The sequence below is a fragment of the Stegodyphus dumicola genome, chromosome 6, assembly GCF_044657685.1.
Source record: "Stegodyphus dumicola isolate Sdum_Otavi_A_Nest chromosome 6, ASM4465768v1".
Classification (NCBI taxonomy): Eukaryota; Metazoa; Arthropoda; class Arachnida; order Araneae; family Eresidae; genus Stegodyphus; species Stegodyphus dumicola.
Window position 1 is genome coordinate 208880514 of NC_140773.1, and position 24773 is coordinate 208905286.

The 24773-nt window shown below is 32.2% G+C and overlaps 1 protein-coding gene across 5 annotated transcripts in view; it reads right to left on the minus strand.

Annotated features, from left to right (window-relative positions):
• The window catches only part of kto (mediator complex subunit kohtalo), a 230910-nt gene that overhangs the window by 90007 nt on the left and 116130 nt on the right, over window positions 1–24773 (minus strand). For all 5 annotated transcript variants that reach the window (XM_085819429.1, XM_085819431.1, XM_085819430.1 and 2 more), the window contains exons 17-22: window positions 24021–24616; window positions 18107–18270; window positions 17897–18005; window positions 17299–17429; window positions 14670–14780; window positions 1591–1732 (exon numbers count right to left, since the gene is read on the minus strand). In XM_085819429.1, coding sequence (XP_085675555.1) covers window positions 1591–1732; window positions 14670–14780; window positions 17299–17429; window positions 17897–18005; window positions 18107–18270; window positions 24021–24616 — 1253 coding nt within the window. The remainder of the gene's footprint in view (window positions 1–1590; window positions 1733–14669; window positions 14781–17298; window positions 17430–17896; window positions 18006–18106; window positions 18271–24020; window positions 24617–24773) is intronic.

The window sequence follows — 24773 nt, forward strand, 5'->3', positions numbered from 1 at the left end:
TCTCCAGAGCATCCCAGACATGTCCTATACAGTTGAGGTCTGGATACCTGGTTGGTCAATCCATTTGGCGAATATCCTCACTCTCGAGAAATTCGTCAACCAGAAGAGCTCTATGTGGCCTCATGTTATACTCCTGCAAGATGAACTCGGGGCCCACTGCATCCTGGAAAAGGCAAACATAGGGCTCCAAGACCTTATCCCTATACCTCACACCAGTCACAGAGCCTCTGTCAAAGACAGATGTGATGGAGATGTGTGCAGCTATCAAACTTGATGCCTGCCCAGACCATTACACTGCCACCACCATAATTGTTGATTTCGTAGACATTGGAAGGTAGGTAGGGGGTCCCTGGCTCTCTCCATATGAAAGTATGCCGAGAATTGGTGTTTAAGCTAAAACAGGACTCACTGGTGAACAGAACGGTCGCCCATTGCTCCGTACTTCAATCACTATGCTGCCTGCACCATGCTAATCGGACTCTCCTGTCCATAGACGCGAGTGGGACGCAAACAGCCGGTCTTCTGGAAAAACACCCTTTCTCATTCAGTCTTTTCGAAACAGTCATCCTTGTTACACGGGTTCCTGTGGCTGCATAGAAGTCCCGAGAGAGCTGAGAAGCTGTAGCCCCTCTGTTACACCTTGCTAAAAAATAGACAAATAGTGATCCTTGCCCAGGCTTTCGCTTGATGGATTCAGTATCCTGGAGCTGTTTCCATAGGTTACACACGAAGCTAGGTGTTAAATTAAACTCTCTGCAACTGGCCTGCCTCTAGCCTCCCCACAATTCGCCACTCATTCCATCATCTAAACATTGGTGGTTACTCATTTTTACTGTTCCAAAGTGAATTTAACTAATTGCTGCAACATATCAACATAACACCCAAGAAATTCGCTGAAGTGTGCTAGCGAATGCAATTCCTCTTACCCTCCATGCGTTTATAAAGCCTGTTTTTCTGTTTGCCATACAAGATTTGCATTTTTATCTAGAAGCAGTGGTTTTGCCTTTCAGTTCAGTTCTTTTCATGCAATTCAATAAAATATGCAAATTCTCTTAATTTATTTCACTAGTGTAAAATTAGGGCTTTCATTCAGCTACAGTGCAGCTCTGCTTTTTTGGGGGGCGGGGTGAAATTAATTTTAATTTATTATAGTTTTGTTTATCTCTCTACATTTTATTGAATTTTAATTATTTTAATTGTTAATAATTTAATTTTTTAGCTATTTTATTCCTTTTTCCTGAAGGCCTTCAACAGAGTGCCAGCACTTTTAATTTTAGAAATTAAAAGTGTAACCCAGTCTTGATTGTGATGAGCTTTCCGTAAAACGACAATATACGGAAATTCATTGTGTTTTTCTCATTGTAACTTCAACATTAAAAATTAAGCTGTTCTCTACACAAAATATGATACATGATATTGTGATGTATAAAGTCTTTGTTTAAGAAGCCCTAACACAAAATTGCCGTAGAGGACAAAATGATATTACAAATTACTCACAAAATTTAGAAGCCATAAACTTTTACAACATTTAAACCATTAAATGTTTATAAACTGAAATACTGAATTCAGAATATAGAAATTAAATTTTACATCAACTTGAGTGAGCACATCTATGAATCCACAGCTGTGGTTTGAAGACCAGCATAATGATTTCAGTACACCAAGCCATTCTGCACTCAAGGGACAACACTTTGCAGTAAGTTCAGCACATAGAACAGCTATTTCATTTAACCTAGAGAATTTATACATGTATAAATACTTGCTACACATATTTATATATACACACATGTAAGATAAAAATATGAAAGCAAACTACTAATTTTAATTTTGCAATAGCCCCTTTATTCTTCATTTTAATAAGAGTATTTCCCCTCTCTCTTAACCCTTTGCGGCATGATGGGTCAATATATGTCCCACCTAATTAATATTTATTTTCTCAGTTAGCAATTTCCGTTAGAAGTTTTCTAATCTTTTAAAAATAATCTATTTTAGTTATTATTTTTCTCAGTAGATGTTACTACTATACCAGGGCTTAAGTTTATAAGCAAAAAATATTCAAAATAGGATCACAAGAGTGATATCCGTGTATCTCGCATTTTTCAATATTTTAAAAATTTTGGTATACAATTTATGATATGTATGATTCTTTTTAATATTCAAAGGTATTTTATTTTCAAAAATCTTAATTGCGTTCAATATTTTATAATATTAATTTTGCAGTTGAAATAAGTGGGTTAAAATTTGTCCCACCACACACTTGAATTTCCGCTCAATAGATGGCAGCACTCACGATTATCTTTTCTTTTCTTTTTTGCATCTACTTTTTTCGTGATTGCTCGCACTTTTACATCCGTTGTATGATCTGATGTGCTAAAATGTCTAGAAAAAAATTAACAACTCAGGAAGCTTTGGATCTTTTTGCTGAATTGCCATCCGATTGAGACTCTGCTTCAGATGTCAGTTCTGATTCAGATGAAATTGAAATCCAGGATAGAATAACTGAGGTTGAAGTTATTGCTGAAGAAGAAAGGGAAGTAGTTATAATTTGTTTCGCTTTTTAAAGACACAGACCCATCTATGCATGTGGCACTGTAAATATGGATCGGAAGTATCTACCCAAAAATTTAAAAGACAAATTTATGTCAAGAGAATATATAGACTTTTCAGTTAGCGATGATTCAATTTATTGCATAAAATGGAAGGATAAAAGACCCATTTCTATCCTGTTTTGCTCGGAAAAGGCAACTGAAATGAAAGAAATTAATAGAAAAGAACGAGATGGAAAGACAAAAAAAAAAAAAAAAAAAAAAAAAAAAGGGTACTGTGCCCAAACAGCATTATTTCATACAATAAGAATATGGAATATGTCGACTGATTGATCAACTGAAAGGACTATATGAAATAGACCGCAAAAGCAAGAAAATGGCGGCACATGATTTTTTTTTTACTTTTTAGATGCGAGTATAGTAAACACATTTATTCAAGTTTGTTCGCGAACCTGATCATGATGTAAAAATAATGAAAGATTTTCTTCTCCCAGTTACAGAAGGTCTAATGGCACTTGCAGGCAAGAAAGAGCTGAAAAAAAAACTGAAATCCCCAGTTCAAATGAAAACTAAAAACCCGTTCGTACAACCAGAAAAGAGACTAAAAAATGTAAATAAAATGTCAAAGAGAACGAGCAGAAGATGTGCATATTGCAGCATATCGAAAGAAGAACGACAAACATTTTGGATGTGTGAAACATGTGAAGTGCCTTTATGCTTACAAAAGAATGAAACAACATGTTTTTCAAAGTTTCATGAAAAATGACTTTTTTCAATTTTAATCATTTATAAATGTTTTTGAATCAAGTGCCAATTTTAATATTTTATTTAGTATCATATGTACGAGTATCAAATTTTAATCTTAAAACAATATTCAAGAAAATATTTTCTTTTGTTCCTAAAATTTAAAAATATTAAATATATACTATATGCAAAATGCGCATATGCAAAATTTTACAAGTCATGCATATATGCAATAAGTACAAAATGCATTTTAGTGTGTTTATTATGAATATTTTAGAATGCATGCTTTATTTTGTTTATTCATTCCACATATGATTTTTTTCCCTGCTATACACCAATATGCTATAAGACATGTGCTAGTTGCATGGTGGGACAAATGGTATCCCACCTTCCACCGTAAAAAATAAAAGCGCAGAATTTTTTTCAGGCCTTAAAGGCACTTAAGTAAGTCCATCTGACTTATTCTAAGGCATTTTTTTTTTTTTTTTTTTTTTAAGATTAAAATATATTTTAAATATGCGTGTCGCAAAGGGTTAACAGTAATAACTTTTTCTCAACTGCATCATTTCTAGATTAATCCATATCTCATGAGTTTTACATAATGATTACAATGCAGCTAATTCAGAATTTAACCTTTTCCCGTGGGCTATAGAGGCCAATTTCAAATCAATTTTGGCCATTTAGTCACTTATTTTAACTGAAAGGAACAGAAAAACAAATAGACAGGGTCTTGCACTTCCTAATCCATATTAAGGAGTAAATTTTAAATCTCCTTACTTTACTGAAATTTCTTGAGACGCATTTAAATTAGAGAACGTGCGGGACATATGTGTCCCAGCCCCCTGGAAGAGGTTAAACTAAAACCTTTCCCTTACACTAAGGTACCATACGGAATTGCTATGCACTTTGCTTCTACTACTGTTGCCACTAAGATTGCTTTCTTCTTATAGCAACAGTATCAAAAATGTAAATATTCTGGAAATATGCACGATTAGAGTGCCAATTATCTGTAGTCACAAATGTCCACTGAAATTAAAAATGAATATTTAATTTGCCTTGACTGTCAAATTTGCTATTCATTATGAATCAACGAGTACATCATCAATATTTCTAAAACAATACATTTAAGTCTGCTATATTACACACACACACACACACACATATATATATACATATATACACACTTTATTCCTCCTCTCCCTAAATGATTGATTTTAATTTCATTCAGAATACACAAATATAATTTGATCACAACTAACAAGAAATAAAAATCTTTGATAGTGCATAACTGTTGAAGGCATTACAAGGAATTTTCAGAAAATTTACCGACATTATATCAATAATTCTAACAAAATGGCTTCAGAATACTCATTTTAAAGTTATACAATTACACATTATTAGAATAACTTGGAATAATTATAACAGAAACTGACTGTAAGGTTAAAATTTATTATTAACTGCCCCACAATGCAATAACCCCATTAAATGTATTAATTATTTTATATTATTTTATTTACCCATTATTTTTTTAGCAGTGCATATTTGATCAAGTTAATGTTCGAAACTTCTTATTATAGTTTCAAAATGAAAATTACAGAACTTTCTATTTCAACATTTATGAAATCAAGAAATAACTGAAACTGATGGAAATATGAAATCAATAAAGAATTATACACTAGTGAGTAAACTGAAGCAACATATTCAACATATAACAATGAAATTTTTGAAAAGGACTTTTTGTGATCAGTACAATGAAAAAGCCAAATTAGTAGAAAGAAGGTGATGCACATACAAATATCAGCACAATGATATCAAAGGGTATATGAGGACATGCAAAATACAAGGAGTCAGCATGCACAGTGCAAGACAACTTGAAAAGACGAAAGGAAGGCACATTTCCAGGCATTCTTCTGCAAGTAAAAATGGGACTGCTCGTACAATATGGCTGCAAGAAAACATCTTATTTTTATTTATTCCTCAAATGCCAGCCTGTTGGCCATTAAGTCATTAGGCTGCATGCTTTCCAATATTTTTCCACAAGACAATTAACACTTTACCAACAGATCACCTATTAATCGGCTTTTTATCGCAACGCCTACCGACCGATCGCTTATGAAATTTTTCGCCAATGCCTACCGACCGATCGCCTATGAAATTTTTCGCCAATGCCTACCGACCGATAGCCTATTAATCGCTTTCTTCTCCGGGCTACCCAAAAATAGCCTATTAATTGGTAGTTATGGCAATAAACAATTGCCATTTGCTATATCATCTGCATTTTATTATTAGTATTGAGGTACATTTCTCACTTGCATTAAGTGCATTGCTTCATATACTCCCACATCTTCACACCGTTTTTAAAAAATTTATCATTCACGATGAGCGAAAAAATGGTACTGGAGAGTTTTATTTAAATGATTTATCAGATTGTCCTGCCAGTTATTCAGAACAGGGAGAATCTGTGGCTCAACAGTCGGTTGGACGTGTGTATGCTGTTGAACCGCTAGCGGTCAGTAAAGTGTTAAAATGAGATAATGTGGAGCATTCGTACATGTGAGCAGCAGTCACATCTTATCTAGTTGAACACAAAATACATACAGAAGAGTAAAAAATATTAAAGTGAAATAAAGGGGCACAAAGAGTCATGTCCAGTCAACAACCACATGTGGTTCATCCAGAACAAGAAGAGAATGGGTGCCAAACGCACTCCCAAGATTTAGAACAGGAAGAGTGAGCAGACATTGTATAAAAGAACCATTTTAATCTCCAGTTTTGAAAAATGAAAGGGAAATTTCTATTTGGTTTCTGAATTAAACTGCAACTTCTGTTTGCAAAAAGTCTGTTTTCTCATTTCTCTCAACACCACAGTGGCAGGGCACCCACTGAAAAGATACTTTATGTTGAATTCTCTCAACTAGAGATCTACACTGCTATAACCCCATTAAATGTATTAATTATTTTATTTTATTTTATTTACCCATTATTTTTTTAGCAGTGCATATTTGATCAAGTTAATGTTCAAAACTTCTTATTATAGTTTCAAAATGAAAATTACAGAACTTTCTATTTCAACATTTATGAAATCAAGAAATAACTGAAACTGATGGAAATATGAAATCAATAAAGAATTATACACTAGTGAGTAAACTGAAGCAACATATTCAACATATAACAATGAAATTTTTGAAAAGGACTTTTTGTGATCAGTACAATGAAAAAGCCAAATTAGTAGAAAGAAGGTGATGCACATACAAATATCAGCACAATGATATCAAAGGGTATATGAGGACATGCAAAATACAAGGAGTCAGCATGCACAGTGCAAGACAACTTAAAAAGACGAAAGGAAGGCACATTTTCAGGCATTCTTCTGCAAGTAAAATTTGGGACTGCTCATGCAATATGGCTGCAAGAAAACATCTTATTTTTATTTATTCCTCAAATGCCAGCCTGTTGGCCACCAAGTCATTAGACATGAGGGCTTTTATTCTCCTGATTAGATAATAAAGCCTGAAACGCAGATGAGAGAATCACAGTCCTCTCAAAGGAATCCTGGTGAATGGATAGTTGCTGATAAGTCGATAAGTCACATAGATTGATTCCAGCTCACCATCAAAATGGGTCATGAAATTTTCAACTGACAGATAGAAACAAACAAAACAAAACAAAAAAAAAAAAAAAAAAAAAAACACACACACACACAACCGCATCTCCTTGAGTAAAGCCCAGAAGGAATCATTTGTATAGATATGAAGTTATTCATGAGTAGGATAGGGATTGTGGATAGTTTCCAGAGAAATTGCATAGAGTACTTCAGGACAGCGGTCTGTAATTTTATTTTCTGATTTAGGGCCAGTCTTTCATCCAGGTCCATGTAATTCAAGGAGTAAAAAAAGAGAGAAAGAGTAATTCAATAGGTGCTTTTTTAATTAAATGGAAACAGTCAATATCATGTACACATCAGATAAAATAACTTTGAGTTTTCAGGTTATACTCTTGATGGTGATTGTATTCTCTCCAAAAAGAGTTATAGAGAGCCTAATTAACATGTTATAAAAAATAGTTGCATCTTTAAAAAAATAATAAAATAATAATAATGAGAATTTTTGTTGTTTGTGTGTTGAGATGAGAAGTTTTTTTATTTCTTTCTCCCCCCCCCTTCAACAGTTGCATTGCTAACACAGGGGTGAGCCTGACTCCTTCAAAAATAATTCATAACACCTGATTTTCAAAAGTCTCGAGGATATTAATTGTCCTAACAGAAGCAGAAACATTTCGTTACAATATATAAACTGGCTGAATATACATTTTATAAGTTGTATTTAAAATTTATCTGTTACAGCCCCATTTAACTCCTGCTAGTCATTTAAGAACAGGGAATCATTTTTCTTGCTAGTCATTTAATAACATGCTCAGCATGTCCTCTCCAAGTTAGTTTGCTGCAGCCCAAGTAAGTTGAAAAATCATTGTGTATGCTTACCCAAAAAGACAAAGGGTTGTTAATTCAGAAGTAAACAACAAAAATCAGTGTTATATTTACAAAATTTTCACAGGACTAGTTTCGATAGTTTTACCGAACCACTATCCTCAGCTGAAAAACCGCTAATGAACAAGATAGGAAATAATGATTAGATAAGATAAGAAAGCCTGGACAAGAATAAGCAAGTGGCGCCATCTGTTGGTGAAACCAGAACTAAAACATAATTTCTTTAAAGGCCGAAGGCAAAGTTGGATTGGAATTAAGATCGTTAACTAGAACAGAAAGATTTTTATGAATGTGAAATGCCTCTAGAAAATCTAGTTCTCCAATGGAAGATGTTTTTTGAATAATTTTGGCGCAGAAAAGTTGAAAGCATGATTTTCGCATCAACAACGTTGAGCAACAGAAGACTTCTGTGTTTCCTTTTTTCTAACATATGCCTCACGTTTCTTGATGCGAAATTTTAAGGCTCTCTTAGTTTGGCCAATGTAAGTTAAACCACACTGGCAAGGAATCCTATAAATACGCCAGGAATTCATATCCGGAATGGGGTCGTTGAGTATGGAACTCGGAATTTTATTGATGGGAGAATAAACAACTCGAAAGTTAAATTTCTGCAAAATATGTGCAACTTTATAGCTAATTGATGGAAAAGAAGGGAATGACAACATAATTTTTATAATCTCCTAAAACAAGAGTGTGCCTTTTAGTGTGTTGAGATGAGAATTTTTTAAATGCTTGATTAATAATGTTGGGTAAAAAGCCCCTGTGCTTTTAAATAATTTAGTTCTTCATCAAGGGCTAGTTTGGAGGAGCAAACTTGAAGAGCACGGAAAACATAGGAATAAAATGAAGCTAACTTTTGTTTAGTCGGATGACATGATTTAAAGTGTGGTGGAAGGCAAACCGATGAAGGTTTACGGTAAACTGTAGTACTGAAGTTGGATGTGTTACGTGTGACCAGAATGTCGAGAAACGGAAGAGAATTGCAAGTCTCAAGTTCAAAAGTGAACTGAATAGCAGGATCAATAGAATTCATAGTTGAAAGAACTTTATTTAAATCATCTTTATTACCTTCAAACAGGGTAAAAGTATCGTCTACGTAACGAAACCATGCCGGGAAGTTTAAAGTTTCAAACAATTTTGATTCATAATAATGCATGTAGATATCAGCCAGGATGGGGCTGAGGGGGATTCCCATGGCTAATCCCTCAGTTTGCTTGTAATATTTATTTTGGAAAACAAAATGTGTTTGTTTCAAACAGAGTTCAGTGAGAGAAATTAGCTCATCAATTTCGATGCAAGAGAAATGAAATTCGTGAAGTCTGGTTTCTAGACATCTTAATGCACCCTCCACTGGGACATTGATGAATAATGATTTTACATCAAAAGAAACCATGAGTAAATTACTAGGAGAAATGTTTTTAACCTTTTTTAGAAACTCTATTGAATTTTTTATGGTGTAAATGTTATTGTATAATAGAGTTGAAAATCTAGAAACTAAATATTTAGCTAATGGATACGAGGCAGTACCTAAATTTGATACAACAGGGCAGAAAGGAATACCACTTTTATGAATTTTGGGAAGAGCATATAATCTGGCACAACTCGCAACAGATGGGATAAGCGAATGTTTTAAGATTTGATCGCAGTTTTTATTTTTGACAAGTCTGAAGGTGAAGGATCTTTAGGGATCGGATTATATGGTCCTTCGTTTAAAAGCTTAGTGACACCATCGATGTAAGTGTTCTTATCCATGACAACTATCTGGCCACCTTTGTCGGCCTTTGAAATGATAATATCCGGGTTAGAATGAACTTCGTGCATTGTAGCTCCGTAATACATGGAGCTACAATGCACATGTAATACATCCAACTTCAGTACTACGATTTACCGTAAACCTTCAGCGGTTTGCCTTCCACCACACTTTAAATCATGTCATCTAACTAAACAAAAGTTAGCTTCATTTTATTCCTATGTTTTCCGTGCTCTTCAAGTTTGCTCATCCAAACTATCCCTTGATGAAGAACTAAATTATTTAAAAGCAATAGCTATTGACAGAGGCTTTTAACCCAACATTATTAATCAAGCAGTTAAAAAATTCTCATCTCAACACACTAAAAGGCACACTCTTGTTTTAGGAGATTATAAAAATTATGTTGTCATTCCCTTCTTTCCATCAATTAGCTATAAAGTTGCACATATTTTGCAGAAATTTAACTTTCGAGTTGTTTATTCTCCCATCAATAAAATTTCGAGTTCCATACTCAACGACTCCATTCCGGATATGAATTCCTGGGGTATTTATAGGATTCCTTGCCAGTGTGGTTCAACTTACATTGGCCAAACTAAGAGAGCCTTAAAATTTCGCGTCAAGGAACATGAGGCATATGTTAGAAAAAAGGAAACACAGAAATCTTCTGTTGCTCAACATTGTTGGCCCGAAAACCACACTTTCAATTTTTCTGCTGCCAAAATTATTCAAAAAACATCTTCCATTGGAGAACTGGATTTTCTAGAGGCATTTCACATTCATAAAAATCTTTCTGTTCTAGTTAACGATCCTAATTCCAATCCAACTTTGCCTTCGGCCTTTAAAGAAATTATGTTTTAGTTCTGGTTTCACCAACAGATGGCACCACTTGCTTATTCTTGTCCAGGCTTTCTTATCTTATCTAATCATAATTTCCTATCTTGTTCATTTTCGGTTTTGAAGCTGAGGATGGTGGTTCGGTAAAACCATCGAAACTAGTCCTGTGAAAATTTTGTAAATATAACGCTGATTTTTGTTGTTTGACTTCTGAATTAGTATTTATTCGGCGTGTTATTGTGTCTTAATTAAAGGGTTGTTAATAAAGAGTGAAAAATTAATTGGTTGTTTTATTTATTTTTACTGGCACACTGTTATCCTTGCACCAATAACATTCAAGTCGCTCCAGGGTTAGATTCAAAATAGTGTTACGCTCAGTTGGTCTTTTTTTCACAGAGGTACACCAAAGACTATATCGTCTGCATATAGATCCTCTTTTATCAATCCATCAGAAGTCATCAAGTCTGGGAGGTCATTTATAGAAATATTAACCAGGATGGGGCTAATTACAGTGACATGTGGTAGACCAGTTTCATTTTGCTTAAATTTCAGTGTGTCATCTCCAAAGTGAGTGGCATTGGGAAAGAAAATCTTTGATCCACCAGAGCATCTTGCCATCAATGCCTACAGATTGTAGTTTTTGTACAATCCTTAATCTCCAGAGCCTGTCAAAAGTAGCCTCAAAGTCTACAAACATGGCAAAGACCGAATGTTGATGATCCAGGGCACTAGAAAGATGGCCTGTTGGCTAGCTGACTGGAATTTCTAGAAGCTGCCTGGGTTGTAGACAAACGATTATTTGTCTCGCTATACCAATTAAGATGAGAAACTCAATCTCTCCATGACTTTTGATGGAAGGCAAGTCAAGGAAACAGGCCAGTAACTATTAAAATCATCCAGAATTTTATTGAATTGGAATAACAGTAGCTTTTTTTCCAAATAGCAGGTACTAAAAAATTCCAGCTGTAGTTATATAATTTTAAAAGAACAGAAAGTGCATTTTAGCCAAGATGTTTAAATTCCACGAAAAAGTTATCCATTTCTGAGTTCTTTCCATTTTTCGTTTGTTTAATGGCTTTCTTAAACTCCAGTATGCCAAAATTACTAAGCAAGATCTCATGTCCTCATTCTTTGAGCTGAGAAGAACAACAATCTTTAAAACCTTTTGCATCTAATAGGTTATATATGTCCCACAGCAAAATAAAAAAACATGAGAGAGAAGCACGTCTATTACATATGTGTGAGTCTGTGTCCCACTCGAATACTGGACTTTGACTAAAGGTTTACTGCCAATTTTGCCATGGTCTCTCGGTTAGTCTAAATCTGGCGACAAAGCAAATGTTTCCTAACCTATACCTACAAGTCTGTTTATTGTATTTTTACACCTTTTTTAATGTAAATTGGTGGCTAAAAGTACAAATTAATTTTATGGTGTATATGTTTATTCCCTTTTTTGTTGAAAATTTCAGTAGGGGATATATACATCACTCTCAAATTCTCACTGGGGGTAAATGCATCCCAGTTGGTTTTTGCTGTTTGTGTGCTCAAAAATATGCATATGTATACATATATTTTTTCAGAATGAGAAAGACAACAAAGAGCTGCAACAGCTTGCTGATTGTTTTGGAGGATGACGCTGACGACAATGCAGATAGAAAATATTGAACCAGAAGTTGATGGAGTGGCCTAAGGAAACCTAAAGGAACATTTATGTCCCATGCATATTTTTTGAAAACGTAAAATCCAAAAAAAAAAAAAAAAAAAAAATTGTTTTTGTATATTTGTGGTGTCATTTTATTATTTAACTAAAAAAAAAGTAAAAGTTTTTATAAGTTAAAGGTTTACCTTCCCTTCTGGTAAGCTTCTGCTTTTCCTTATGATAATAATTCAACCTTTGTCTTTTAGAATAAAAACAGTTAAAAGCATTAGAAATCTCTTTGTCATCAGCATAAGTTAAAAGTTTTACCTCAACTCTCAGTGGTTTCCTAATTTTCTTATTACACTTATTCTTCAATTCACAAAATTACAGATCCTATTAAAGGCTTTTCTATAGTCAATCTTAATAATTAAAACAATTAAAATTTCTTTATGTAGAATAGGGAATACTCTTTCTCCAGAATTGGATATCTTCTGGTGTTTTAATTCAGCTGTAATGTGGGCCTGGCAGGAATTAGATTTTGGAGAATCAAGCTTTTCATTCCAGAATGGTTTATAATTGTGTTATTTTCCTCTAAGGATACACTTTTTAATATATAAAAATAAAATATTTTGGAATTTAGAAAGAGCTTCATAAATGCTTTCTTTTGGGACAAGAAATTCATTTAAAGAAGGAAATGTATGTTAGAGTTCTTTTGAGAATTCCTTTGGGCTTTTTGAAGTTCCATCTATTTTTAACACTTTTCTTAATATACGTGATAAAAAGAAATTTAATCTCTGTAATAATGATAAGCACAATGCAAAACAACTTAAAAAGAAGAAAGGAAGGCACATTTCTGGCCATTCTTCTGCAAACAAAAATAAGACTGCATTTGCAGTATGGCTACAAAAGAACATCAGGATGCTCTTACACATGGTCGAATGACTGGCAAGGTTGAGGAAGGGTGCAATTTCATGTCTGTCACTTAAGAGCTTAAGACTTGATAAAAGTGTTGTTTCACAAGCTTGAATAGTCTTCCGAATGACACAGTGCAAGCTGTAAGAAATGTTGACAGCAGTCAGCCAAGGAAAACAACTATAACTGATGACTCATATATTCCTCTGTAGACGAAAAGAGATTGAAACCAAACAGCAGGCAACACTGCTTAGGAGTTGTGTATGGGAACTGGACAGCATGTACTCTGGTTTACTGTTGCCATATGACTTCATAAAGGCAGCCTAATTTTGCCCACCAGCCTAAACACTGCATACCACCGACAGCAATCCATCGGTGGCACTGTTTACAGCAGTGTAGAGAATATGAAGATAGGGAAGATTGGACACTTCATCAATGAAAGCACATTCTCTTTACTAATGAGTCATTCTCTTTACCAATGAGTCATTTCAGTCTGATAAACAATTCTCGACACCAGTTGATATGGAAAGAGGAAGAAACATACTTTCAGCCCACTAACATCAGGGGCCATGGAGATGGTCCTGGCACGTTTGTATTGGAAGGCTCTTTTCCTGGGTCCAATGGTCCTGACATTGCTTTTATTGTTGATAATGCATGACCACATGGTACCCAAGCTGTTGAGAAGCTTCTGGAAAGTGATCATATTCACAGAATGGAATTGATCAGCGTGCTGCCCTGGTATAAATCCACATACTGAACACTTGTGGTATACTTTAGATATAGAGATATGCCTGACAGCACGCTCTTACCCTCTGAAGAACATCAGACAATTGAAACAGATGCTTGTTGAAGAATGGGCACTCTTACTGCAAGAACTGTTAGATCCGGTGTCAAGTATTGACAAATGATGCAATGCAACTATTGCAGTTGAATAAGCTTGTATCCCCTTCTAAGGATCTTTGACTTGTTGTTCTCCCTCTTGGTCAGACTTTTTTAGTACCAATAGCATTCTGTCAATAAGGCCTTTTTCTATTTATTCCATACTGTAAGCTTTCTACTCATATTTTATTTATCTTCTTACTTACAATACTTTCTGCATTTTTTAAGTACCATATTGCGCCTCTGTAGTATGAATTTCATGTCTCCCATTTGATTTTTCATGGAATTATGGCCGAAATCAAAAATGTTGCTTAAGTTTTGTACACTAATGTATAACAATACACAATGTTATGTTTCAAAATTAAGATCATTTTCTACAGAGAATATTTTAAAACTGCTTCTCATGACTTTTAATTAAACTAAATTAATTATTTTTATTTTAAAGGTGAATCATCTTAATCTACTCTAATATTATTCAAAGGTACATTAAGCACTTTTCACTCTAAACCTGTATTCCTAAGTTTTTAATATATATGCATTCATTAGGTTTTGATGTTTTTTAAGGGTTTTATTTCTTTGATGTGTTTAAAGCAAACTATTTAAACTAGCATCAGCTATTTTAGAAAGTAATTCAAATACTAATTTAAATCATAACTTATGAAAAGTTACATTTTTATCAAGATTTAATTAACAATATGAAAATTTAAAAATCCTCCTCCTAGAAAATTTGGCAGACCTACTGAACTAATTAGAGATACTTTGGTCAGTATTTATTCACAGAGGAAAAGTGATTTTACTATTAATTACAACGGTAAAGATAAAGTAAAACTTTGATTACTTCTTACCCTAATAGTGTATTTTTTTTAACAAAATAGTTACCTGTCAGGATCTCTAGTTACTGAAATACCATGAATAGCATTGCAGACAAAACTATATCGTAATGCAGGCTGCTCATTAAGTTGTTTTATAAGCTGCATATCCACTTTCAATCTAAAGAGAGAGAGATCCCAATATAACACTGCATATAATACACACAAATATAAAAAAAATACAGTATTAAAGTCTAAGATACAGATTTTTTTGGGGCTTTAGCAATTCCAAATTTGAGATTTTTTTAATATTAATTATATATATAAAGTTCAATACTTATTTGTTTGCTTTATTAAAACTATCTTTCAATATGTAAGTTTTCTAAATTTCTTGATTTTATGCATATAATACACACAAATATAAAAAAAATTACAGTATAAAAGTCTAAGATACAGATTTTTTTGAGGCTTTAGTGATTCCAGTTTTGAGTTTTTTTTTTTTTTTTAAATATTAATTACATATATATAAATCTCAATACTTATTTGTTTGCTTTATTAAATCTATCTTTCAATACGTAAGTTTTTTAAATTTCTTGATTTTATGTGTTAATACTTTCTCTTTAATTCTACAGATAGACACAATTTCTTCTTCAGTTACAAAGTTCCACTGTTAAAGCCTTATCATTGCCATGTTGAGAATTCCCACTAAATTGCCATTTTTTTTTTTTTTTTTTTTTTTTTGTGTGTGTGTGTGTGTGTGTGTGTTTTGTTTTTAGCAACTTCTTTGTCATTTTCTTCACTATTGGTAGACAATTTTTTTTTTATATATTTTTTTTTTTTTTTTAAATTTAGAACCCATGCTGCACATTTTGCTGTCCATAAGTTAATTGACGATTGGGGCATTGTTATCACAATGAAAAACTCATGCCATATCATCTTCATTTATTACTACTTCATATTTCTTCACAAATTACATTAAAATTTCCATTTTATTGGGAAATTTCACTTTTTGTTGATGACATTTGAAAACCTTCAAATTTGAGTTTAACTAGTATCACTGTTGGTGATGTATTACGAGACTAGTGACTAAAGACATGTTTTTCTGATAAATTCTGTGTTGCTTCTATCATAAGCTGACAAAGTTGCGTCTGAATTATAATAGTTTAGCTATGTATTATAGTTATGCCTATTTTCTGCACAAGCTTAAGGCCAATGAGAGACCTGAATAAATAAATTCTCACATATATTTACAGCTTATCTAAGGTCAGTACTAAATATTTAGCAGTCTGGTGCTATCTCTGCATCCTAAATTCTGCTGCCAAGCACCTACCCTGAATTCTAAAGATTGTGTCATCCCTTAACCCCTTGGCCTACATGATATCTGCCAACTGCGCGAGCTATAGTAAAAAAGAAAGTCAGTTGCGTGCCGTGCCATTCAACTGTTCGTGTATATGAGCCAGTTTCCCTTAAAAAGTCCTCCACGAAGGCATCCCTCCCTTAAGGCAGATAGCTCTCGAGTGCTTTGCCGTAATCTAATAAACCAAACCAAACCAACCATTTAACTGTTCAGCCATGTACCCGAAATGGCGCAAAATGTATACTCCTGTAATCAGAATCAATTGATCAGTTAACAAAAATAATTGCATGATGGGAATGATGCGGTATAAGAGTTTGACATGATGGGTATAAGTTTTTTAATTCTTTATAAATTATTATTAGAAATTATATTTGAAACGTGTGAACGTAATGAAGCTTTACGGGGAACTAAAGTAACAGATCATCCAATTTCATCAGAAACAACTTGGGAAAAAAAAAAAAAAAAAACTGACATTACAATCAAAGGAAAAATATTCGATGTAGAATAACTCTAATCGCTTGTTTTAATAATAATATGCAGCATTTTTTGCACAAATTCCTCACCACGAGTCATACTCGTGGCTTTTGTTTATGACACAAATTCTTTACCACTACTCAGACTTGTGGCTTTTGCTTATGGCACAAATTCTTTACCACGTGTCAGACTCGTTATAGGTCAAAGGGTTAATTTTGTTGCTTGGTGCTTCTCAAATTTCTAAAAATTTTTCTCACCTAAACTCTCTTTCCTAGCAGAGCAACACCAGTTTTGTCACTAGTCCTGCGCTTATCTGAATAACAACTCAGTTATTCTCAATTCAAACAGCTGGTACTCAATTACTAATATATATATATATATATATATATTTACTGGGTGTGTCAAGCTGCTGTGTGTTGATAATCATGCAGTAATGAAAGCACAAATAAATAAATAAATACTGATCCCAAGATTGGGATCAGGGATATAAATCATTCAAGTTCAATGATGTTTCACTGTAGAATGTTTTGGCTTGAGATGTACGACAAGCAAAAAGCTGGTTATAGAATCAAATTATTATTCATATGGATTTATGTTAATAAATGATTGTTTCTTCACTATAAAGGCATTTTATTTACTGCTGAAGTGAAATGAAGAACTGGGTTTTGTTATGAAAAAGTAACAAATGTACAGGCACAAAGCATACAAAAAAAAAAAAAAAAAAAAAAAAAAAAAAGAGTTGCTGATGATTTAGAGGCCTGGATTTTAGATTATTTTGGATATTACATGCCTGGATTTTGGACTTTATAGTGAATAAAAAAACAAACATTAAATATACAACATTCACACAATTTTCTTATCTACATACCTTGGATCAGTAATATATTCAATCATAAACTTTGTATTCCAAAGCAAATTTATCACAGATGGGGTAGTAGAACCATAAATAACAGATTTGACTTTAGGATATATGTTTCCAAACTGTTCTGAATGCCGAGGCTATAAGCATAAGAAAGATATATCCATTAGCAGATCATAAAAATTTTCAATAAATTTGACAAATATTTTTAATTAAAATTAGAACTAATTGTTTCACAACCATGATTTTACTCGAAACATTTTGTTTCGAAATTCTAGTGCTCTTGATAAAGGCTTTTGATCATACAAATGAAAGAACAGGAGGAAAAAAAATACATTAAACAAAAAGAGAGATCTGAATTTAATATTGCTCACATATTATCATATGTAATCATTAATATAAGCTTTAATATAATATTAATGTGTATATTAATGATGTATATATGATCTGCATTAATAAGATATATATATGCATAAGATATATTAATGCAGAGTAACTAATGCAACATAAAAACAGAATAAAGTACTTTAAAGATTCATGCTAAATAGAACAACTTACCTTCTAATATAAGAAAAAATACTTTCAAATTAAAACTTAAATCAATTACCTTAACGTAACTACATGAAGAATTCATATCAAACAAGTATGAAAGTATGCACCTCTCTGCAGAAGAGCAATCTGTTGGTGTATTTATGTGCTTAATAATTCTACACAGACTGTAAAAGTTCAATAAAAATATTTTATTATCAAAACAAATAAAATAAATGGATAAATAAAAATTATTTTATAGTATAAGTAAATAGTGAGTTATACAAACCCATCAAAAACTGCAAGAGTTTGGTCTTGAGAAACAAGTAGGCAGCAATGATATGTGTACAGTACCCCAACGATGCTTAATCCTACTGATGTAGCATAACTTCCAGTTAAAGTGGAAGATTTTTGAGCAAGCTGAGCTTCAACATCGACTAGTTCCTTAAGCAACTAATTTAAAGACAGAGGAAAAAAAACTTACCAAAATATATAAAGGAAGAAAAATGAATTAATGATTTTTTTAAAAACCCATTTTTATCAATTTAAAATATCACCCTATTAAAGAATTTTAATTTTTCAATTAAAAAATAATTTTCATTATAAAAATATGCATAAACATTAAAAGTCTAAATTTATATTTAAGAAACAGTATGTAATGTAGATTACAACCAACCCCCAATTAATTAGGGTGGTATATAAGAAGACCTGTCTAAAAAAATAACAAAATTAAGCTTATTTGCAATACAACAGAAAAATTAGTATTACAAATCATTAGTGTAAAACAAAGCTGACTATGAACAATACAAAAAGGAAAAAATTATTGATACAGATAACTCGATAATAACAGATACGTCACAGTATTTGTTTCTATCCACAATGGTTATGTAACTTAATTGCATGTAACTGGAAAAATCTATGCATTTTATTTAAAAACAATACAAGTAGCTTTTTAAATGTAAGTTTGAATTCAACTCCATTGTAAATACTGTTCTTAAATGCAATTTAGCTGAGTTTCTTCATTTCTAATGAAATTTATTTGGCCATTACTTACATTGTTTTTTTTTTAAACCCAAAGGGGCATTAGCCCAGACATACTAATAGTCTCGAAGTGGCATTTTGTGCTGAATAACTTAAATGTGTTGTATCAATTTTCAAACTGTTGCCAAAAAATATTATCGCCTTGTATTATATTTAAAGAACTAAATAATGAAGAATCTGTATGAATAATATATGTATGTTTCTTGTAATGTGAAAAACCAATGGTACCTAGAGTCATCAAATTTTGAATAACATAGTCCTCCCCCTGAACACGAGCACTTGGACGTCCAAGTTTGGAATCTGTTTTATTACCTATTTCATATTTTGAAAATTTTTAATTAAAAACTCAACAATTTCAAAGCGAGCAGTGACAACACTGTACAGAATAAAACATTTTTATCTCAAGTGCAAGAGACTGTCTATCAGAAATTCTAAAGATATGCTGTCTTTAAATATTTTTAAGTGCCATTAGCCCAATTGCTCTCGAAAAGTGTGTGTCTGTAAATGGGGGGGGGGAAAGGCCTATTTGTACACAATATAAAATCTGAAAGCTTTCAGATCAATTTATTTCATTTTATTTTATTATTAGTCCAAAGGGGCTTTGTCCCTGAAGCACTGTTGTTTTCGTTTGCAATTTTGCGTTGGTTCACTATAAATGTCCGTCTCACTTTTCAAACTGTTGCCACCAAATGTTAGAGTCCTGCATTATACTTAATTAAATAATGAAAAATATGCATAAATGTCTGTATATTTCTTGCACTGTGATAAAATAATGGTACATAGAGCCATCGAATTTTGAATGAGTTAATCCTACTGGAAATATGGGCATGTGGAAGCCCAAATTTGAAATTTGGATTTTGTTTTATTATTGATTTCATATTTTGTAAATCTTTAACGAATTTTTGATCAACAAACTCAAGGATTTCAAAGCAAGCAATGGCAACGTTGTACAGTAAAAACATTTTTATCTCCAGTGCGTGAGACTGTGTATTGGAAATTCTAAAGATATGTTCAATTTAAAACTATTTTGCGATATTGTTTTTGAACTGAATTTTATGGTTTAAGTGTGAAGAACGTGATATATAATAAGATAACAGACAAAATGCTAAAAAAAAAAAAGCTCCTTTGGACGCAATTTAAAATCTGAAACCTTTCAGATTTTTATTTATTTACTTATTTTTTATTATTTTCTTTTGCTTTGAATATTGCTTCAATTGACCTTATGAAATGGTTTGGTTTGGTATAGTTTGTTTGATTACAAAAATGCATATGAGTGCGATTTACCAAACCTTATAAAATGAACTGCTTTCCCAACTGCTTAAAAATACAGGTAAACTAATAATAGTATTTTTCTGTAAATTATAACATCAGTTATTATTCTTTTCTGTACTTTTCAACTAACCATGGATAAATCATGATTTTGTATTAACGGTTCTATTCCCTTAGAGCAGCGTCAGTTCAAAATGTGCCACTTCTTTTTTGCCACTAATTTTCGCCAAGTATTAAATTATAAAATAATAATGGAGTTCAAAAGAATAAAAAAAAATTAATTCTGTAAAAAGTAATTTTTTAAATTTCTTTATTCTTAAAGACAGAAAACTTTTCTTTTTAATTTTGTAACTTAAAATATTCTACACATAAATAAATAAAATTATGAATATCATTCAATATTGCAGAAAAATTTTGAGTTTTTGAATGTAGTCGATGACACATGAATTCTATTAAATATGATTCTAAATGGTGGCAAGCAGTGCCCTGTTGATGTTAATTTCTCCATTTAGCACTGCCCCATAATTGCTCCACAGTTTCGGTATGACATCCAGTTTGGCGGTCTACAAAATTATAGCTATGATTCATAGTGAAATGTTCATACACAGCATTTTTTAGTTCTTGCTTATATCCTTTCCAGCAGTCTGAAAATATAATGCTGCCATTTTTGATGTTTCCTTGAATGGAAGTCATCGATGTCTTAGCACAACGATCAGGAATGGCGACCAGAAAACATTCTTTGCTTTCCCAGCATAAACCCCCCAAATACCCACTGTTCCGGAAGAATATGTCCAACGGTGTTTTTCCTTCTTGTAAAAACACTTTCGTTTATTTCTATGATTTTGTTGGTTTTAATTTTTTTCTGATTTTAATTCTTTTATGAGACATGAAACTATTTGCACATACCTCCCTCAAGTAGTTATTCCAATCTACTGTCATAATAATGGCTCATTTCTAATTGACGTTTGCAAAATTCAATCGACATCAGTTCTTGACACCACAGATAGATGAAATGAACGGCATTGAGGAAAGTAAGATGTGAGCCTTTAAATCATGTTTTGATTCTCAATCTTTTCCCCCCCCCACAGCAAGAACATACAACACTGCCATATAGGAGCTTTGTTTGAGTCAAAAGTTAACTTTATCGGATGTTTTTGAGAAAAAAGTCTGTTGCTATGAATTATTCCTTTATCCCAAAAGAATCTTATGGCAGCCTCTTTGACATTAGATAACTGGTAAATTGTATAATCCATCGTACTAAAAAAAAATGGCAAAAAAATAACATGATGATATTTCAAACGAAAACTAGAAATCTTGGGCGATGATATTTTAAGTGTAAATAAAAAAATTTTCAAAATAATGAGCGACGATATTTCAAATGAAAACTAGAATTCTCGAGTCATGATATTTCTAACATTAAATTCTCGAGCCAAGAGATTTGGCATGGTCGTTGCCGCATTTTTAAATGATGCCGCTCTAACAGAATTGTACCAAATTATCAATGAATACTATCCCAGACACATCCCAATAAATCGGGAATTGATGGCATTTTTCTAAGATTTCATTTTATGTATAAGGTATTTCTCCCGCTTTCCTAGCGTGCCTTCGTGGTGTAGTGGTTCTGCATGCTGGGCCGGTATTCCAGAGGTTCATGGTTCGATTCCCGGCGAAGGCGTTTGCTAATATTTCATCTCTCTGGCTTCGAAAAAATAACCCAATTTCTCTACATATGAAATAACATGCATTAATGAACTACAAGAATAAATAAATAAATAAAATAAAAGTTCTTCAGTTGATGCAGTTTGCAGATAGTTTACATTATGAAGTGGTCCACATTTATAAGAAATGAATGTATTAACAAGTAAAATGAACTCCAATTTTTACATTTTAATATTAGGTGACATTTTTATCATTCTAGTGGTTATGTAAGCAAGGCTATAATGGCTACCAGTTAGTTACAGAGGGGGGGGAATAATACAAATCAGGATAAGAAATAACTGTGAAATAGAAGTTAAGGTTGTGAAATATTTTTTTAATCTATCATATAAATTAATAGGTAAATATTTTCATATATAAATGCTAAAAAATTACACATTTATTTATTTTTTAATTTTATTTAATTTTTTTATCTGATGACTATTAAGGAAAACGAACTAAAAATGCTTTTTGTAGTTTAATAATGGTTTACCACTTTACCTTTCAGCATACCCATTTGTAAAAGTTTTCATTGCCATACAATTCTGTATCAGTGCCCTAATTTTTGAAATTACCAATGCAAGTAAAAAGAAGAATAGTTATATTGGATACACTTTAAATTTTTTTTAAATTATATTTTTTGTAAATATCTAACAGTGAACAGTATGTTACATACTTCTACTGAACCTAACATATATTTTCAAAATCCTGCCTTAAAATCCCGAAAAATCGCAGCATGATTACTTTATCCCCAACGTTTTTCAAAACGTAGTCCAATCCTTCTAAAAGAAATTTTTAGCTAAAAGGACGAATAAATTTCTGGTTGGAATAATATTAAAATATAGGACAAATTATACATCCAAATCATTTTAGATTTAAGAGAATACAAATTTTATCCAACAAACTGTGTTTATATGTATTAGATTTCTCTGCCTGATTAAAAATATTAAATTCAACTGTTTTTTCTATTAAGCAAGACACTTCTTTCCATTTTCTCAAGGCAAAAAGGGATTTCTAACACTTAACAATCCTCTGGCAAACCAGACAAACAAGATAACAAATAGAAAAACTAATTTACAATGACTTTTAGCATACGCATCATTTTCAGTCTTTCCAAAACTATTTTTATGGATACAGAGCAAGCATTATATAATATTCTTTGGTTGATCCATATGATAAGAAATTTTAATTTTATTAAAATTTTTTACTAACTGCTCTTTGCATATATGTGTACACATATAGAGAGATTATAAATGGAAGAATGAATATTTAATTAATACATACAATTAATTAATAATTAATTAGATAGTTTGCCACAATAGGCTGATATTAATCCTATATACTTTATCTCTTTCTTATATATATAATTTCACTTTCCTTTCCAGGCAAAAAGTGTTTAACAATGTTTCACACGTGCATGCAACACAGCAGCAAAGCTAAATCCAAAATAGCAGTAATCCAGAAAAAGCTCACCAAAGCTACTGAATATGGTACTTTAATATAATTTATTTGTGAAAATATACCCAACATTCTACCATTGAGTTCATTTAAGTTATAAGAAACAATTTTAAATCCACCTTTGATATTCTTACAGCATAAATTGACCCAAATATTTTTTAAACAAAACCTTTTATGTTTTAAAAAAACATTAATGGCAAATAACAGATAACAGGGATATCCACCCCCATAAATAACACTTCTTTCAGACTGAGCAACACTGCATAAGCATCAGGATGCAACTAAAATCGTTCACAAAGAGACGGATTAAAAATAAATTGTGTACAATTAGCTGTGCAGTTAGCTACCATTGAGCTGCTCGTCTCAGAATAATGAATATGACAATATTAATCGGAATTTTTTGCAATGAGGACCGGATTCAGAAATGTATGCAAGTGTATGTGTGTAAACACAAACATGTACATGCATACATTTCTGAATCTGCTTTGGATAACAGAAAAGTACTTTTTAATCATAATTTGTTATCTGGTAATAAATAAGATTATTAGTAATGGAATTTATTTTTTGTACTAAAGTAGCTCATTCAGTTTTTTAATTCAAGCAAACTATAATTCAAATATCTGAAGAGAAAACTTTATAAAAGTCAGAATTGAAATAACAAGTACTAATAGCACTTTGAAGTTTAATTTTTGAAAAATACTTTAATACAAGAAAATTAAACACACAAAAATTATTATTACCTGAATAGTAAACTCAATTAATCCATGAATATTTAAGGCAATTTCCATTAGTTCAAACAAAAAGGCAATGTATTCAACCAAAGGAAGGTAATTGGAATTTCCCATGGCAAAGGCACTCAGCATTTCAATCACAGATGTCGCGCATATTGTTGTCACAACATGCTGATCAAAATAGGACAAGCTCTGAAATTTACTGACAACAGCTTCAAAATTAAAACCATCTTTGGCATTTTTCTTAACTTTGGCACTATCTGCAATATCCATGCATGTTTTTTTACTGAAAAGCTTCATTATTTCTTTCACCATCTTTTTGATGGTATGTCTGGCTTCATCACGGACTTTTCCAACACCAAACAATAAAATATGTCTTTGATTGCAATCATGTGAAGCAGCCTCATCCTGTGGCAAGGGGAAATGGGTAGTATATAGTAAGTGCCTTGCAGTATTACTTAAAGTTGTAGGTGGTGAAGAATTTACATTTGCAGAGTTTGCTAAGTTTTCTGTACCAGGAGTACAGCAAGGAACAAGAGGAGGATGTGCCAATGGAGTAGAAGCATTGAGTGCAGTAGATTCATCTTTATCTGATCCAACAGAATCTAAGTAATATATTATTCATTTTAAAATAGCTTTATGGAATGACATAAAACATATAAAATATGCAAATAAACTTTAAAAAACTGACAATGCAAATAATCTTCAAAAAAGAAATTGATGCAAATTACATTTAAAAAAAGGCAGAAGAGAAAACTGGGT